The following is an 18,187-nucleotide window of genomic DNA, read 5'->3' as shown; positions in this document are numbered from 1 at the left end:
AATCTACCAATTTATTAATCCAATGGGACAAGGCTCAATTTGGAGCAAGCAATAATCAGGTCGCTTAAAGATTGAATCCATGTTTACTCAATTTGGAGCTAGGTTAGTTGCAGGATGAATACCATTATTTAAAAGCTCAATTCCTTTTCACATTGAAAAAAAAAAAAAAAAAACGCAACTCCTTTGGTGCTTCGCCATCATTTATAAACAGAACAGATTTTAAATATAACTAATAAATTTTATAAAATAAATCATTGGAAATGGATCGGGTCCAAATCCAGATCCGATAGTCCCTGATCCTTAGATCCATAACCTGATTTATATGTGACCTCCACCTTTGGACCCGTGAAATTTTGAACACCAAAATGGCCCGCCCTTCGCCTCTGCCTCCCCGTCCCCCCCTCTCTCGACCCCTCTTCTCCTCCCAAATCCCTTCTCTCCCCCCTCCGACGCCCCAAACGGAGAAGAAGCAGAAGAAGGAGGAGTGGAGCCTCGCCGACTTCGAGATCGGAAAGTTCATCGGCGAAGGCAAGTTCGGCAAGGTCTATCTCGCCCGAGAGAAGCAGGTCCCCTCTTCTATTCCATCGCCTAATCCTTTATTTCTTGAATCCAATCCCTCTATATTCATCTATTCGATCTCTTTTCCCTCGATTTCTGCGGTCAGAGCGGGTACGTGGTGGCTTTGAAGGTGATCTTTAAGAAGAAACTGGAGAAGTACCGATTCCACGCTCACCTCCGACGAGAGATCGAGATCCAGCACGGGCTGAACCATCCCAACGTCCTCCGGCTCTTTGCCTGGTTCCACGACGCCACCCGCGTCTTCTTGGTCTTGGAGTTTGCGGCGCGAGGCGAGCTTTACAAGGTCCTTAGGAAGCTCCACCATTTCTCTGAGAAGCGCGCTGCCACTGTGAGTTAGATGCTTATTATGATAAAAAGATTCGATTTTTGAAGTCCCTGAGACACGTTTATGCTGCCCATTTCTGGATTTTTCTCATTTTTTTTTTTGTTTATTTCTGCTAATTGTGACAAAACATTTTATTTTTGAAGTCCTCGGGCAGGGTTTGCGTTGCCATTTATCTGGATTTTTTTTGTTTCGTTCTCATTCTCTTCCCATTTTTGTGGCTATTTGCGGTTTGGCAATGAGCAGTATATTGCGAGCCTTGCGGGTGCGCTGGTGTACTGCCACGAGAAGCATGTGATCCACAGGGACATCAAGCCGGAGAATCTATTGTTGGATATTGAGGTATATTTCTTGCTTTGTAATCAAACGTAGTGCCCTATTTTGTTATTTTATAATTGGTGAATTGCAAGCATTTTTTCTAAATGAGAATTCATTTTTAAATACAATCAGAAAAAAGAATTCATTTTTGGGGGAACAAAATTCTGTAAATCTAAAACTTGCGTCTTAGAGTATTGAATGAAAGGCTTGCTACACATATGATCTGTTTGCTGTAGGGCATGCATAAACTTGGAATAAAACAAAAGTTATGCTAGTCAGAGTTCCATTTGGGCAAACAATCTTTTCTCTGATTATTGCAAGTGTACCTGTTGGCAACCAAATATTTGGTTTCAATATTTTGGAAAATGGCTACCTCGGCGCTACCTAGGCACTTGTGTTAATTGTATAGCATCACATTTGAATATGAAGAATAAGATTTATTAAAGTTGTCAGAATCTTGGATATAATAGAATCTTGGATATCACAACTGCTATATATTGCATGCAGAATCTTAGCATATTAGCCTATTATAGAATCTTGGATATCGCAGCTACTACATATTACATATAGAATCCTAGCATATCAGCCCATATCAACCTCCAATAATTATGGAATCCGGTTGTCATATTCACAGCTAGTATATGTATCAAATCATGAGATTTTGCTATTGTATTATACTATATTAGATCTATAGTATCTTTTTGGGATTTTGCTATTGCATTATACTATATGAGGTCCCTAGTATCTTTCTCATAATCATGAGATTTCATTATTATGTTCTACCATATTTATACTCTAAGTCAAGGGGCTTAACTTGTATATAAAGTACACTAATATCATAAACATGACAAGCAATTTAAATCTCTTTTCCAATACAAACTTTTCAAGATCCATTTTATTTTTTTTCAATATTGCTATTCTTCTTTCTCCTTTCATTTGTTGTTGTTGGCTTGCTCTTGCACCGGGGGGGTGGGGGTGGGGTACCTACCTATTGCTGATGCACTAGATGGCCCCAAGCTTGCCAGTCTGTTATTTATATTGAAGAATGAAGTTTAACATAAAATTTATAATAAGAGTATGAGCTTATAAATTTCTTTCAAGAAAAGCCGTAAGAATTATCTAGTCCAGAGGATAATCACAGGAGGAAAATACACCTTGCTTCACAATCTAAATGCCTTTGTATGGATAAGTGTAGAGAGGGTGGTTGAGTGTCCAGAGAAAGAGAGGGAAGTAAGTTATAGAACCACTATAAAAAACCCTCACATATATTCAAAAGGGATGGTTTTTTCATGTTCAAAAAAAAATGCGTGGTAGTTTTTCATTTAGGTGGGAGACCAACTCCCTCATCTATTCAAATTCAAATGGATCGGATCGACCCATCATGGGTGCCCATCTCAGATCCATAAACACCAACATTTTCCACTTGTACATGATGGGCTTGACTTTGTGCCCACGTAAATATGTACTACTCTCTTCATTACTCATATATCCATACATTCATACTTGACAAATAGATCATATGACCAGCAAGCATATTTGAGCAACCTGTTCCTTCTTTTGGTGTAGAGCTACAAGGATTGAAACATAACATAATAATTAGAATGGTTTGCACTTTGCAAATTGCTATTCCTCAAGTCATTTGTTAATTTGGTATTTATTTATGAGAATACACTCCAATTCCTTTCACAACCAGAAGAACTACAAGTGAGACTAAGTAGCAAATTTATGCAAGTTTGGAGTTGAAGACCCATAAGAAAGCCACCAGTCAATTGTTGATTGAAAAAAAAAATGCCAAATTAAGTTTTGAAATACAAAAATAAGAGTAAATTAATAAAATATGAAAAAAAATAGTATTGTAGTATGTAATAACACCTGGTGATTTGGTCTTCCTATGTCTAATAGCGAAATTTGATCCAAAAATATCTTTCGCTTCTCGATACTTGTCTAACTCTGTACTAATCTTATGTTGAATATCATGGCCCCTATCCTTTCTATGCATTCAATTAAGCCTCCCACCACCTCTTCATCTTGTAGGATGTTCAGGTTTGAATAAAAAAATTTTGGATTCAAGTAATGACCAGCTGCATGCAGGGGACGATGAAGTTGGCAATCCCATCGTTCATCAATGATTTTGAAGACATCTTGATATTGTTTTTCATTATCATCAAATGACTTGGCAATTACCTCTTTAGCCCTATCCATAGCCTCTAAATGTATCCCATGGCTGGTCTAATTTCCTCATCCACTAACCGAAGCACTTTAATCAAAGGAGCAGAAAACTTGAGGCTCCTACGAATGGTATTCCAAAAAGAAGGCATTGAAACAATACTAACAGCTTTCTTGGTAGTTTGTTCCTTTGCCCACTTAGTTCTTGTCCATTGTTCAGAAACAACATCTTTCTCAAATTATTCTTTTGTGCATATAATGACTGAAGAGTGAGGAAGGCAGTTGCAAGCCTTGTGATAGTTGGCCTCAACAACTCTCTTCGCCTTGTGAATTCCCTCTTCATGTTAACAATGCGCACTTTGCCGTACAAAAATGCAGTCAAGAAGATTGCATTCTTCCATATTTTATGGATTGCCGGTATCTTCCCAATATCCTCCAGCATCAAGTCAATGCAATGCTTAGCATATGGTGTTCAATATAAATGTCGGTGTTTTGCTTCCAGCAATCTCTCTAATTGAATTAAAAAAAATAATATATAGTCATTATTTCTGAAAAGCAGTGGAATTTGAAAACAAAATTTAAATTCTAACTAAGTAAAATTGTTATCTGCATCAACATAACTAGCAGCATTGTCGGTCACCACTTGGATCATATTTGCTTTCCCAACTTCCTTTATGACATCATCAATTAATTTAAACAGAATATCTGCATTCTTCAAAAAATCAGAAGCATCAATGGACTTTAGGAAAACTGACCCTCTTGGAGAATTAACTAAAAAGTTTATTATATCCTTTTTAAAAACCTCATCCTTCCAACCTCCGACATGATAGAGTAGCCATATTTTCCCATTCTTCCTTATGAGCTTTCAATGCATTCTTAGCAGACTAAACTTCCTTTCTCAGTAAAGGTATTCTCACCTCATGATAATTGGGAGCTTTAAACTAGGACCATATTGCCCAATTGCTTCAATCGCCACAGCAAAACTTGGTGCATTAACTGCATTAAAAGGTATCCCATACATCCACCTAGCAATTTCCATATAAGCTTTTTCCCTCAATTCCTTTAGGCAAAGCTGATTAATAGTTGCTTGCATCAGTTTACCTTCTTTCCTATTTTTAACAACCGTGTCTGCATTAGGAGTGAAGTATTGATCCATAAGACCCTTTTGTCTTGGTTTCTTTGGCTGTAGAATTGTGTGGAATTAGGAACTTCCACTTCCAATAGGCCTTTTGCCTTTTTCACGTGAACCAACTACTTGAATTTCTACTTCTTCAACTTCATCATCTCTATAATCCTCTACTGCATCAAAATCTGGTAATATATCATTTGCTTCTTTTCCTCTTCCTTCTTTGACATGTACTCTTCAATTTCATCACGAACATGACTTGGACATTTTTGGCATTGCTTGGTGTTTTTATACCCCCTTATAATATGTTGCTTGGCTCTGTAAATACCTCCTTTAGTAGTTTTTCTGCAGAAGTTACAAATCAAATCATTTTTACATTTTTCCATAGGGTTTGCTAAGTGAACATACTTCCATGTAGGATATCATATCGCATGAAATCATCTATAAATGTAATGAAATATGAGGCTCCATGCCTCATCCTCACACTCATTGGACCACAAATGTTAGAGTGGATCAACTGCAATGGAAATTCTACTCTAATGGCTTTATTAAATGATTTTCTTATCATTTTTCCTACTAGACAATGCTCACATATGGGCAACTTAATTTTTTTGAGTAACCCTAACAAGCCCTCTCTAGCTAATCTATTCATTCTATCTAGCCCAATATGTCCTAATCTAGCATGTCATACATTCTCATCCACATTTGAATTGCTTGTACGAGCAATTAAAGAAAAACAATATTCATCATAATTACACATAGAATGTTCAGCATCTAGTACAATAAAATCATTAGATACATACCCAGTACCATAAAACATAGTATCATAATGAATATATACACAATCATCATATAAGTTCAAGCTAAACCCTACATTTAGAAGAACAACTATAGATATTAAATTTTGTTGGATCTTAGGTGCATAGAGGACATCATGCAGGAGTAAGATTCGGCCACCACAAAGGTTTAACTTCCATATCCCGATTCCTTTAACTTCAATTTTGGCATTTTTCCCTATATAGATCTATCTTGTTCCTGTAGGAATCTGACGAAACTCTACATACGCACTTCTGTCCTAGTTACATGGTCTGTGGCTCATGAGTCTATAATCTACAAATGATAAGATTCAGTAATATAGTATTAGAAACATATTCATAATTAAAAGAAGCAGTCTTACATGCTACCTTCTTTTGCTCGGAGCATTCATGAGCAAAATGATCCTTTTTGCCATAGTTGTAGCATTTCATTTTTGTTTTGTCCTTCTTACCAAAGCGCCTTCCTTTTTTGAACCACTTCTTTTTGTTCTTCTTGGATTCTAATCCCGTTCCCTTTTTCTTTCCATTCTTTTTTCATTTCTTGTTACATGTAAAGCTTGAAGCTCCTCTAGAACTGGTTGTAACAATATATGCTTGTCCAAAAGTTTTAACAGCCCCAAATCGTTCATCTACCAACTTAACATGATGAGCAACATCATCAAAGGTCTTGATACTATCATTATGGGTCAAATTGACCTTCATATACTTTTGATTATTAGGGAGAGACTAAATTACAGTCTGAACTTGCTGTTTCTTTATGACATAGTGCCATGCTGATTTTATCTTTCTAATCATGTTCGACATCTTTCTTAAATATTGTTTGATGGTATAATTGGGGTGTTTCTTATATGTGTCAAACTTGATAGTTAGCTGTCTCAATTGATGACAGTGGTGCCCCCAAACTTCCTCTTTCGGACAATCCACATTTCATGAGTAGTGGGATACTGTTGATATTCAAGGACAAAATTGTCATCCATTGAGCTAATGAGAATACCACATGCAGTGGACTCTTTCTTTTTGCATACTTGATAAACTTCCATGTCTCTCTTATGTTAGACAGTATTCCCTTGCTCAGGTTCCACCATGACATGGTTGATAGTCTCTAGTGCTTCTTATTCCCCCAGAATATACTGCATCTTAAGATGCCAAATATCATAATTATTTTTATTTAACTTGTCACCTTTGTTTAAGTCAGCAATAATATTCTTTGAAGCCATTCTTAGCACTATAGAGAGACATAATTCAAATCCATGTCTAGCACAACATATATATATTTTGCTACTCATGATAATTAAATTAATGATAATTTAACAATAGGCAAGGACTCGAAAGTTCAAATGTTCCCGGTCAGCATCCATTATCCTAATGTCCAATTATCATAAATTTAACTTCATAATGCAAAAATTTAGTTCTAGGTATTAATTTCTTGTTACCTTAGAATTTCCACTTGATGCAAACTTTTATAATGAAACAAACATACATATAATATATCATAGAGTTTTTATGTCATGACCAAACCCCACACTTTGGTTGGCCACATGACACGGTCGCATATTTCCTAAAGTGTAATTATAGAGTATGTGCAAGGTCTGACAATCTGAACCAAAAATACTTAACATCTAGAGATAAATAATTAAAGCAAATAATTCATTATCAATTTTTATGAAAACTAAAGTTATCCGAAATATATAGTTCAGACATCACCAGTATCAGATATAAAAACTTAAATATTACTATCTCCCATCAAAATTCTAAGTCAACCCTGATTAGCTAGGTGTTCTACTGCTCTGAAAGAAAAATAGAAATGATAATATGAGCTAATAGCTTAGTAAGGATTTTCTAAGCACACATAAGCATGAAAAGATAACAATTCTTTAATAAACATACTCGTTAAGAAAACAATGATTCAATTCTCAATAATTAACAATTAAATACTCATATGCCTAGCTTGATAATGCTATCAGGATGTTCATCAAGTTTCAATATATGACAGTTTAGATGTATGCAATGCTCCATCAATAGCAACTCTAATATGCTCGTCATATATAATCAGATCAGCAATTTTCATTCACCTAAGATTTCATTTCAATTGCTATTATTTCTGTTAACATCAATACCAAGCTATTATTCTTATTTATTACTTTATCATAATCTGTCTAATATGAATTGGATCCAAATTCTTGGTATTTGGACCGTTCATGGTCACGCTGTTGCCCGTGACTGGCCATATTAAAATACCATGTTTCTACCCTGACGAAGCCATACTGATGTCGTGACTAGTCCGATGCTCCTATGTTAAATTATTATAAATCATTTTTTTACTTTATTATTATTATTTTATAAATTACCTATATATGTTCTATTTATGCAATTGAGCATAAATTAGAATCATAGAGAATTAAACTTCATATACAATCAAATTTATATGTAAAGATGAAATATTTATAATTCTCAGCTTATAACACAAAATATTCAAGATTATGCAGGTGGTCGTGGTTAGAAATCCTTATCTTTTGTAGTAGCAAAATCCAACCAATATGCCAACTCAATTTGCCACATGCCTAGAACATTCGGGAACCCCAAATCTATATTCAATACTTATGAAACTTATAAATCATCATTTTTACTAGTTTACATAATTATGACCTAGTTTCCTAAATTCTCAGAATTTCACTATCTCGGGAAAGAAAGAAAGAGAAGATAGGATACACCAATCTCTTCTTCATTTTTTTTCCCAGCAGCTCCAATCCACAAATTATTTATCCTAACAAAACTCATCTCCAAATATTGCTTTCAAGTTGACTCATGATTTAACAATTTTCAATTAAAATTTCAGCTTAAACCGCAAAGCCAATAGGAAGATAAAATTCTCAGATTAAAACACGACAGAATCAATCTGCCCTCAAAACTTAACCTCTAATCTCTCAATTCTCTTAAGATTCTTTTCCCTTAATACTCCCCCTTCTCCTAACAGTCCCCTCCCTTTTTTAGGTTTTTCTTCATCTCAAAACCTGAAATTTCTATTTTGACCCCTCTTTTCATTTCATTATCTAATTCTTAGTTCCTAATAAAATTTAATTACATATCAAAGGTTCTAATATCTACCCATTAACCAGTAATTGAGATCAACCAAACAATAGAAAAGGATGCTTAATCCTACTTGCTTTGATGAAGAGCTTCCCTATGGCAGCAACCACCACCACCACCAAAACAACGACAAGGAAGAAGAAGAAAAAGGAGGGAAAAGAAGAAGAGAGAAGGAGAGAGGAAGAGAGAGGAGAAGAGATCCTGTTTCCTCCTTTTTTGCTTTGTTTCTTTTTTTCTTTTCCTCTATTTTTCTGTTTTTCAACCCACTCACACACAGACATACACACAGCGAGGGAAGAGGGAGTGTGAATGTGGAGAGAGAGGGTCTGGGGAGAGAAGATGTTGGGGAGGGAGAGAGCCAACGTGAGAGGGAGACAAAGGGAGGGAGAGAGCGAGTGCGAGAGGGAGAATGGGAGAGAGGGCATAGAAGAAGGAGAGTGAGGGAAAGAGAGAGCGTGGGAGAAAGAGGCGGTGGGGTTTGGGCTTAGAAAGGTTCCGAAGAATAGGGGAAATCCCTCCCCCATTCTTGATTTTAAGAGCCAACAGGGCATTGCCTAAGGAGCGGGCCTTGTTGGGATATGGCTTGGGCTTGGACCAGCCCAGGTCATCACATTTTACATAAAAAAAATCATGCATAATAGGATACAAATATTCAATAGTTCTTATGCAGCTAAAATATTTACAATCATTAGGATTAATACTCATTTAATCCTCTTCTTTAGACTTAGATAACTTAAGAACTTCATTCCTAATCCTATCTCCCACTCCTCATTATTGATCCTATCAAAAACAGCATGGCCACAAAATCAGAGCCTGCCATCCATAGATAACATAAAAATGCACTTCACTGCACTTGCCAAATGGTGATCCTGTTCATTTTTAAGCGACGACTTTAAATCCTTATATGTCTTGCTTATTTCAATATTTTTCCAAAAGTTTTTTACAATTCCAAACCAATCTCGTGGTAGAGTTTCTGCCAGCATACTCACTTTCATCTTTCAATATTCTTCATTGGTATTCAATATCCATTTGTATTCATTGTCCAGATGAGTAATATGCTCAATCAAATCAAAATCTGAATCCACTCCTCTCTTTTATACTTACAAATCAACTTACATTCAAAATTCCTATTAATATGAGGTGTTTTAAGAACCCTTTTGGTTCTCTTGAGGTGTGCCATCTGTACAAAACAAATTTGTATGCACGTCAAAGAATTATTGGCAAAAACATCATCTTTAAAATCTAAATATATATAGAGTGTAAAAATGTAAAAAAAATTCCAAGAAACATATGGACATGTGAAGCATATAAACAAAATAATTTTTTAAAAAAACAGAAATCACATTTTGTTTTTATTTTTTTTAAACTCACAGCTCAACAATGTGCTCGCACATGCCATGCAGATGCGCAACACCCAGGCACCGATGCATGCACGCCATGCGGACGTGCGATGTCCATGCGTGGGTGCACGCCTCCTTTCATAATTTAATATTTGATACGTGGGCCATCGACTCATCATGGTATTAAATTAATTTTTATGGGGGAGAACCCACCATAGTGGCTTGCCATTGGGCCCTCGTGCATCGCCCATGCATTGCACTACTGCACGGTCCTGGTGCACCTTTTTTTTTTGGGGTTCAGTGTCACGTGCGACCGCAGACTCAACACACTTGAGGGTGCTTGTGGAATGCTTTGACACATAGCCCAAAGGAGAAAAAAACAAATCTCCTTTATGAAGTGAAGTGAGGTGAACACAGAGATGTGGGAACGTCGGGAACATAATGGTTAACTCCACAGTCAACCGTCACAATGATTGTTATGGTGACATCCGGATTGTTCGTGAACATGATCACATGAATGCATGTGATCATCTTTTTCCCCAATAAGGTTTTAAAAAAAACAAATAGAATTTATGGAGAGACAAAACCCTCAAAATACAACACCAAAATTCACAAATAATATGTCGATTTGAAGTTTGTGAAAAGCTCTATAGACCCATATAAATTTTATTGCCTGAAACATACTCTATGGAAAGAACATTGACAAGCAATTATTGGGTCATTTAATTAGGATTCTGTTTTTCTCTTTACACACTCAAAGTTGAAACACCAAAATTTCTAGAATTGTTTCATATTATATGGTGTACAAATGTGTGAAAAATCATGTCACGAAGCATCATATACATAAAGTTGCCATTGTTAAGTGATCAAATTCTAAAATGACAAAAATACATGAAACAAACTTCTAAACATTCAAACTATGGTATAATCAGTAACTAGACCAGCCAGAAAACAACAATATAGGCTTTGATACCATTTGAAGAATGAAGTTTAACGTAAACTTTATAATGAGAGTATGAACTTACAAGTTTCTTTCAAAAAAAATCCCAAGAATTGATGTTGGATTACTGCCTGCTAGTATAAAGTATAATCATAGGAGGAAAATACACTTTGATTCACAATCTAAATGCCTTTGCATGGATAAGTGTAGAGAGAGTGATGGACTGTCTAGAGAAAGAGAGGGAAGTAAGTTATAGAACCACCATAAAAAAACCCTCTCATATATTCAGAAGGGGTGGTTTTCTTATGCCCCAAAAAAAAAACTACATATTAGTTTTTCATTGTAGTGGGAGACCAACTCTCTTATCTATTCAAATTCAAATGGATCGGGTCGACCCATCATGGGCGCCCAACCTGGATCCATACACACCAACATATATTCTCATAGAACACTATCCAATCTCACAGGATTTAAGATCAACTATTAGCACCCTCCTACTGAGATACTCTAACAATCGTGTGACTCAAGTTACAAAAACTATAATGAAATATATCTTCATTTATATTGATTACATAGCATTCATGTTTATGTGGATTCTTCTTTCATGACTGCATGTATAACTTTTTAGGTTAATTTTTTGATCTTTAATGTAAGAATTATCATTGATTGTTTTGCCAATTACTTATCCCTTGCTCTTATAGAGAGATTAAAACTAACTAAAGGGAGGCTACTTGTGTTGGGATTCAACAACTCTCTCTCTTTACTATTTAGAATTTTCTCTCTACTGCCACTGCCTCTTGACCAAATATCTCCTTTAAATTTTCAACAGCCACCATAGATCATCACAAGATTTTTTTTTATCTCTCTAGGCTCTTCTTGCACTATCATTCTAGAGCCCAAGAAGAGCCACAATGGCCAACTGAACATCATGAAATGGAGCTGTCCACCAATCTATAGTGGGTTAAGACCCATTATGTATGTGTGAAGGTGTAAGTTTGTGGTGTGTGTGAGGGTGCCATGGAGTGCAATCAAGTGAGGTCTTCTTATCAAGTGTTTTGAGTGTGTTCCCCTCCAATTAGTGTGTGTGTACTTGATGTATTTGTGTAGTAAGTGTACTATTGTTCAAGTATTGACAAATAAAAGTTTATTTGTTAAAGTCCATGTGCTATCCTATTTCCTTTCTACAAGTGGTATCAGAATGAGGTGGTCTAAAAACCTCTTTTTGAGGTGCTCTTTGGGGGGATTCTGCACACAGTCAGGAACTGTGAAGTTTTGCTTGTGTAAAACCAAGCTAACTTGATTGTGCGGATCTCTCTCAAGTTGCAATGGAGGAACTTAGCATTGTGGGTAGCATTAAGAAGCTAAACAATTGGTTAGTATGTGGCAAACATGCATGGAGTAATACCTTTAGGGGGAGGATTTTTGGAAGATTATAGGAGGAAGCAAGACCACACCGCCACCACAAGAAAATAATGCTGCATTAAAGAAATGAAGATTAAAGCAGATAGAGCTATGTTCACAATCAAGATAACAATAGAGGAGGAAATGTTGAAGCACATCAGGTATGCAACCACACCTAAAGTTGCATACGATATATATTGGCTTCTCGATTTTCTAGAAAAAATGATAAGACTCCAGCTATTAGAAAATGAATTAATGATTGTCACTCAATGTGACATTACAATAAATCAATATTTTACAAAAATAAAATCATTATGCAGAGAGATTTTAGAGTTAGACCCCATGTTTAAAATCAGCGACAAAAGAAAGAGAAGGATTATTACACACAGCTTAAAACTTGAATATAGAGGATTTATTATAACAATTCAAGGGTGGCTAGTGCAGCCATCAATAGAAGATTTAGAAAATTTGTTGGCCAATCAAGAGACATTGGCCAAACAAATGGTTGGAGTCTTACTGAAGAGAAGAGGAGGTGCCCTTTAGTAACAAAAGGAGAGATTATAATGGAAACTGAAGTGCTGCAAAATCAAAAAGGGAAGAAAATAGAAATCAAAAAAATGGGAGGAAAGGGGCTCTCAACCAGGGGAGCTTAACAGCATAGAGATTAAAATAAACAGCGATTCAAAAGGCCAAGAAGTTACAATGATGAGTGTCGTAACTGCCATAGATCATTATGCCAAAGACTATAGGTTTAAGAGAAAATTTGTAGAAGGCAATGTAGCAGTCTCGAGCAGCCTATCACAAAATACAATCCTGAAGATGAGTGGGAAGCTGAAGCATCACTTGCTGTGATCGAGATTAGAGAAGAAGTAGCATCAGGAGTAGAAGTAGACAGAGCTCGCATTAGTAGTATCTAGTCCTAGAAGAATTAATTGTGAGAAGGATTGGATCTGACTCATGGAGCTTAAATCACATGACGGGTGATAAGAAGAAGTTTCGCAATCTATTGAAAAATAAAGAGGTATTGTTGTGATTAATGCAAGATTGCCAATCACACACATTAGCAACATGGTGATTGAACCTCATTTCAAGTCTAACCAAGTGCATGTAGAAGACGTCTATCATGTGTCCAGGATGAAGAACCTTTTGTTAGTATCGCATTTAACAAAACCAAGTAACTTTGTGGTATTTGGTTCTAAGGATGTTATAATACATTAGGATGTAAGAATAATTGGCACACCAATCATGGAAGGATAGAAGGTAAATTCTATTGTGATATCAGCAAAAGAAGCATATGTGGATAAAACTAAGAAGAATGAGATTGTGGATCTGTGGGATGTATGGATAGGGCACGTTGGCTATCACATGTTGAAAGTAATGATGAGCAAGTCCATGCTAAAAGGCCTCGTTCAATTAAATATTCATAGTGATATAATCTACGTTGGGTGCCAATATGGTAAGGCACATCAATTACTATATGAAAAGTCTAGGTGAAGAGTGAAGCTGCCAGTGGAACTTGTTCACTTAGATGTATTTGGAGGGGTAAAACAACCATCACTTAGTAGGATTCAATATATGGCAACTTTTATTGATGATCATTCAAGGTACATTTGGGTTTATTTTATAAAAGAAAAATCAGAAACATTGAGAAAGTTTAAGGAGTTCAAAGAAAAAGGTAGAAAGTGAAGTTGGAAGAAAAATATGGTACCCAGGTGTGGATAAGAGGGAAAAGTATATGTCCGAAGAATTCTACAATTGTCTACAAAACTGTGGAATACACAAACAATTGATATATCCTAGCACATCACAATATAATGGTGTGGTAGAAAGGAAGAATAAAAGCCTTATAGATGTGTGTTGAAGTATGTTGCATGCCAGGTATATTTCTAGATGTTTTTGGGCAGAGTCTATGAAGGCTACAACCCATGTGATCAGCAGCTTACTATAGGCAAGATTGGGATTCATCTCATCCTTTCAAAAGTTGTGGAACATGAAACCCATAGTGAGCCACTTTCGAGCATTTGGCTATGTGAGCTACATATTCATACCTGATCACCTTTGTAGCAAGTTTGATAGGAAGGCAATTGGGTGCATCTTTATAGGATATGATAATAAAAGTAAAGGATGGACATGTTTTGATCCTGCAAATGGTTGATGCTATATATCTTCAAATGTAGTGTTTTAGAAAGCATTATCTTGGTTTGCACCTCAACATGCGGCATTACTTGATTCAAGGGAGATAGAAGAGAAGCAACGGGAAAGATTTGGGGCGCCAAGAGAAGAAAGAAATCCAAGAAATATAGAAGAACCTGTGCCACTGCCAAGGTGTGAGTCAAAAGAAGAAAGGAGCCCATGGCAAACTGGAATGTATCAAAGAATACCAAAGGGAGTCCAAGAAGTAAGAGAAGAAGTAATGCCGCAACCACAGCTAAGATGGTCGAATAGGCAACGAAAACCAAATCGTAGGCATGCTAATGCAGCCATCATCAAAGAAGAAAACATAAAAGAGCCAACGACATATGAAGAAGCATCACAATGTGTTGAGTGGAGAAATGTGATGAAGGAAGAAATTCAAGCCCTACGAGAGAATCAAACATGAGACTTGGTGCCTAAGTCTAAAGAAGTAAAACCCATTTCTTGCAAATGGGTTTACAAGATAAAGACTTGGTCAGATGGATCGATGGAGTAGTACAAGGCACATTTGGTGGCTTGAGGGGTTTTCTCAACAAGATGGGTTGGATTATGATGAAACCTCAATTTAGTAGCTAAGATAACCATTGTTCATATCCTGCTAACACTTATAGCCAGCAAGTCTTGGAAGTTGCAGGAAATGGATTTGAAAAATGCCTTCCTACATGGTGAGATAGATTAGGATATACACATAGAGCAACCATGGGGTTTTGAGAGTAGGGCTCACTTTGAGTATATATGCAAAGAAAGCTATGTATGGGGTGAAGCAGGCACCAAAAGTATGCTATGATAAGATATCAAAATTCTTGATTTAAAGTGGATACTTAGTGGCACCAACTGACTCAAACCTGTTTGTCGACGATCGAAAAAGCAAGCTAGCAGTAATATTAGTTTATGTGGATGATCTCATTATCATTGGAGATGATATAGAAGAGATTCATCGAAACAAAGAAAATTCATTGGTCTGCTTCCAAATGAAAGAGCTTGGAGAGCTCAAACATTTCCTAGGGCTTGAAGTAGATCGCATGGAAAATGGTTTATTCTTGTGTCAACAAAAGTACGCAACAGATCTTCTACAAAAATATGGCATGTTTGATTGCAAGCAGATATCTACACCAATAGGAGTCAATGCCAAGCTTTGCATAAAAGAAAGCAAAGACCTAGAAGACCCAACCATGTCGCAATTAGTTGGGAGCTTCATCTACTTTGACACGGCCTGACATTACAAATGTAGTTGGAGTGGTAAGTCAATTTATGCAAAACCCAAAAAAACCCCATTTAGGAGTAGTTTGCTGAATCCTAAGGTACATAAAAGGAATGCTTGACTTCAGTTTAATGTATAAAAAAGGAGATAGGTGTAAAGTGGTTGGATATTGTGATGCCAACTATTTTGGTGACCATAACACGTGATGATCAACTAGGGTTTAAACCTTGGATCAGGAGTAATCTCTTGGTGCAACAAGAGACAACTGACAGTATCACCATCAACTACAGAGGCGGAATATAGAGCAGTAGCTATCGTGGTTCAAGAAAGTACATGGCTGATGCAACTAATAAAAGATCTTTACTAACCTATTCACTATGCAGTGCCATTACATTGTGATGATCAGTTTGCGATTCGGCTAGCCGAAAATCCAATGTTTCATGTGGGAACAAAACACATAGAGGTGCACTATTGTTTCTTATAAGAAAAAGTTTTAAGAGGAGAAATTGAAATGTAAGAAACAAAGATAGAGAATCAAGTAGCGGACGTCTTCACAAAAGGACTTAATGCTTAGTTTGCAAAGTTTAGAGAATAACTCGATATGACTACAAGAACAAATGTTAGAGAGACTTGATGTTGAGGGGGAGTATTGGGATTCAACAACTTTCTCTCTTTTTCCACTTTCTAGAATTTTCTTTCTTCATCGCCACTTCCTCTTCACCAAATATCTCTCCATTTTTCTAAATTCTTTTTTACCTCTTAGACATTCCAGATCTCTCATCGAAATTATCAACAGCCACCACAGATCATCACAAGATTGTTCTTTATCTCTCTAGACCCTTCTTGCACCATCATTCTAGAGCCAAAGAAGAGACATGATGGCCAGCTGGACATCACTAAATGGAGCTGTCCACTGACCTATAGCATCTATGAATAGGTGTTAAGACCCATTGTGTGGGTGTGTGAAGAAAGTGTAAGTCTGTGGTGCGTGTGAGGGTGCCATGGAGTGCAACCAAATGAGGTCTTTTTACCAAGTGTTTGAGTGTGTCCCACTCCAATGTATTAGTGTACTTGTACCAGTGTAGTAAGTGTACTATTGTTCAGGTTTTAACAAATAAATTTGTTAAAGTCCATGTGCTATCCTATTTCCTTTCTAAAACTTGTGCATAATTTATTAATTGCTAGGTGCAGGTAAACTTGGAACCAATTGTTAAGACTGATTTTAATGACCACTTCGTCTTTTGGTTTTACTCTTATGCTTTCTCTAATATAGTCGTTCTTTCCTACTTTAAACGCACATCTATCTGAGCACTATTATCACTGCAACACTCATTTTGAGTTCCTGGACACTTTTTACTGCATCTTGTTTCAAATGACACTACAATGCACTGCAGGTTGGAACAGGCATTAGCAGTGATGTTGTTCAAGTTACGAAAGGAGTCCGAATTGATTTTCTTTCTACCTTGCAGGGTCGGCTTAAAATTGCGGATTTCGGATGGGCTGTGCAGTCGAATGCTAAGAGAAAAACCATGTGTGGCACTATTGACTATCTTGCTCCAGAGATGGTGGAAAATAAAGCGCACGATTATGCCGTTGATAACTGGACCTTAGGCATTCTTTGCTATGAGTTTCTTTATGGCATTCCACCATTTGAAGCTGAAGACCAGAAAGATACCTTAAACAGGTAAAATACTTTAGTTTGCCACACCTGTACTACATGAATTTATAAAATGTTACACTGAAAGAGACTTTTAACCAGGATAGTGAAGGTTGACCTCAAATTTCCTTCCACTCCTCATGTATCTGCCGAAGCCAAGGATCTCATAAGCAAAGTAAGTCCGAAGGCATAACAATATTTGTCTGATGTGAAAGTTTATTAGGCACCTGTGATTTTTGACATCTGATATTAAATTTGTAGCTCCTAGTGAAGGATTCATCAAAAAGACTATCTCTTAAAAATATCTTGAAGCATCCCTGGATTGTCAAGAATGCAGACCCCACTGGGAGCTGCTGTGAGTAAAGAGGTGGTGATTTGAAGAGAGCCATGCATAAGTGCTGTATTTGGAAGAAAGGATAGATAAGACAGAGTGTGAACTCAAGGAGCTCATAAGGACTTGAGGGTTGGTAGCAGAAGAAAAAAAATCAAATCCTAAGACATATCTTTATCTAAAATGTACTATAATCAGAACTGTTTCAGATCTAGAGCTTGGTTCACATGTATGTCTGCAACCTTTTCCTTCTGTTTTTCTTTGTTTCTCTGAAACCTACCATGATTGTTGTAAATAAGAGCAAGTAAACAAACATCTGTAACTGATCCTGCTTGTTAAGCAACTTTAGGAATTACACTGATGAGCTTAATGTTATAGCAGATGCTTGTGTATGCTTAAAGCAGATAAATTTCACAGCTGATGGTGCATTTGAATATGTTTAATTTGGATATCTGACTTTCCTCAAAAAGAAATGTTTGTTGGTCTATCAAAAAAATGCTTGCAGGCATATTTTATTTGTTGCTTTTAACTGACTACTGCTATATCCTTGAATCAGATACTAGTGAAATATTCATTCACTAACATCATCCAGGGGACTTGAGCAAGCTATTGTTGTATCCTGTCTTCCATCACCAGCAGTCTTTTAGTTTTCTGAAAATCAGCAATAACAAAGAGCATGGAAGGCTGCTTTAAAACAACTAAGTAAACATC

General features: G+C 36.5%; 1 protein-coding gene and 1 pseudogene across 1 annotated transcript; both read left to right on the top strand.

The window, feature by feature from the left end:
• Positions 1–365: 365 nt before the first annotated feature.
• On the top strand, positions 366–17,948 carry LOC105034790 (serine/threonine-protein kinase Aurora-3). The gene is made up of 6 exons (XM_010910077.3): positions 366–566; positions 665–907; positions 1,148–1,243; positions 16,958–17,172; positions 17,248–17,320; positions 17,407–17,948. The coding sequence occupies exons 1-6, from the start codon at positions 366–368 to the stop codon at positions 17,506–17,508; spliced, it is 930 nt and encodes a 309-aa protein (XP_010908379.1). The 3' UTR covers positions 17,509–17,948.
• LOC114913153 (U2 spliceosomal RNA) lies at positions 9,886–10,039 on the top strand (annotated as a pseudogene).
• Positions 17,949–18,187: the final 239 nt, after the last annotated feature.

The sequence above is a fragment of the Elaeis guineensis genome, chromosome 2 (genome assembly GCF_000442705.2).
Source record: "Elaeis guineensis isolate ETL-2024a chromosome 2, EG11, whole genome shotgun sequence".
Lineage (NCBI taxonomy): Eukaryota > Viridiplantae > Streptophyta > Magnoliopsida > Arecales > Arecaceae > Elaeis > Elaeis guineensis.
This window is presented reverse-complemented; position numbering and strand designations above follow the sequence as displayed.

Coding starts and splice junctions, on each gene's coding strand:
- LOC105034790 (XM_010910077.3), top strand. CDS start 366: ATGGCCCGCCCTTCGCCTCTGCCTCCCCGTCCCCCCCTCTCTCGACCC. Junction 1,244..16,957: donor ATCTATTGTTGGATATTGAG/GTATATTTCTTG, acceptor TCTACCTTGCAG/GGTCGGCTTAAAATTGCGGA. Junction 17,321..17,406: donor CCAAGGATCTCATAAGCAAA/GTAAGTCCGAAG, acceptor TTAAATTTGTAG/CTCCTAGTGAAGGATTCATC.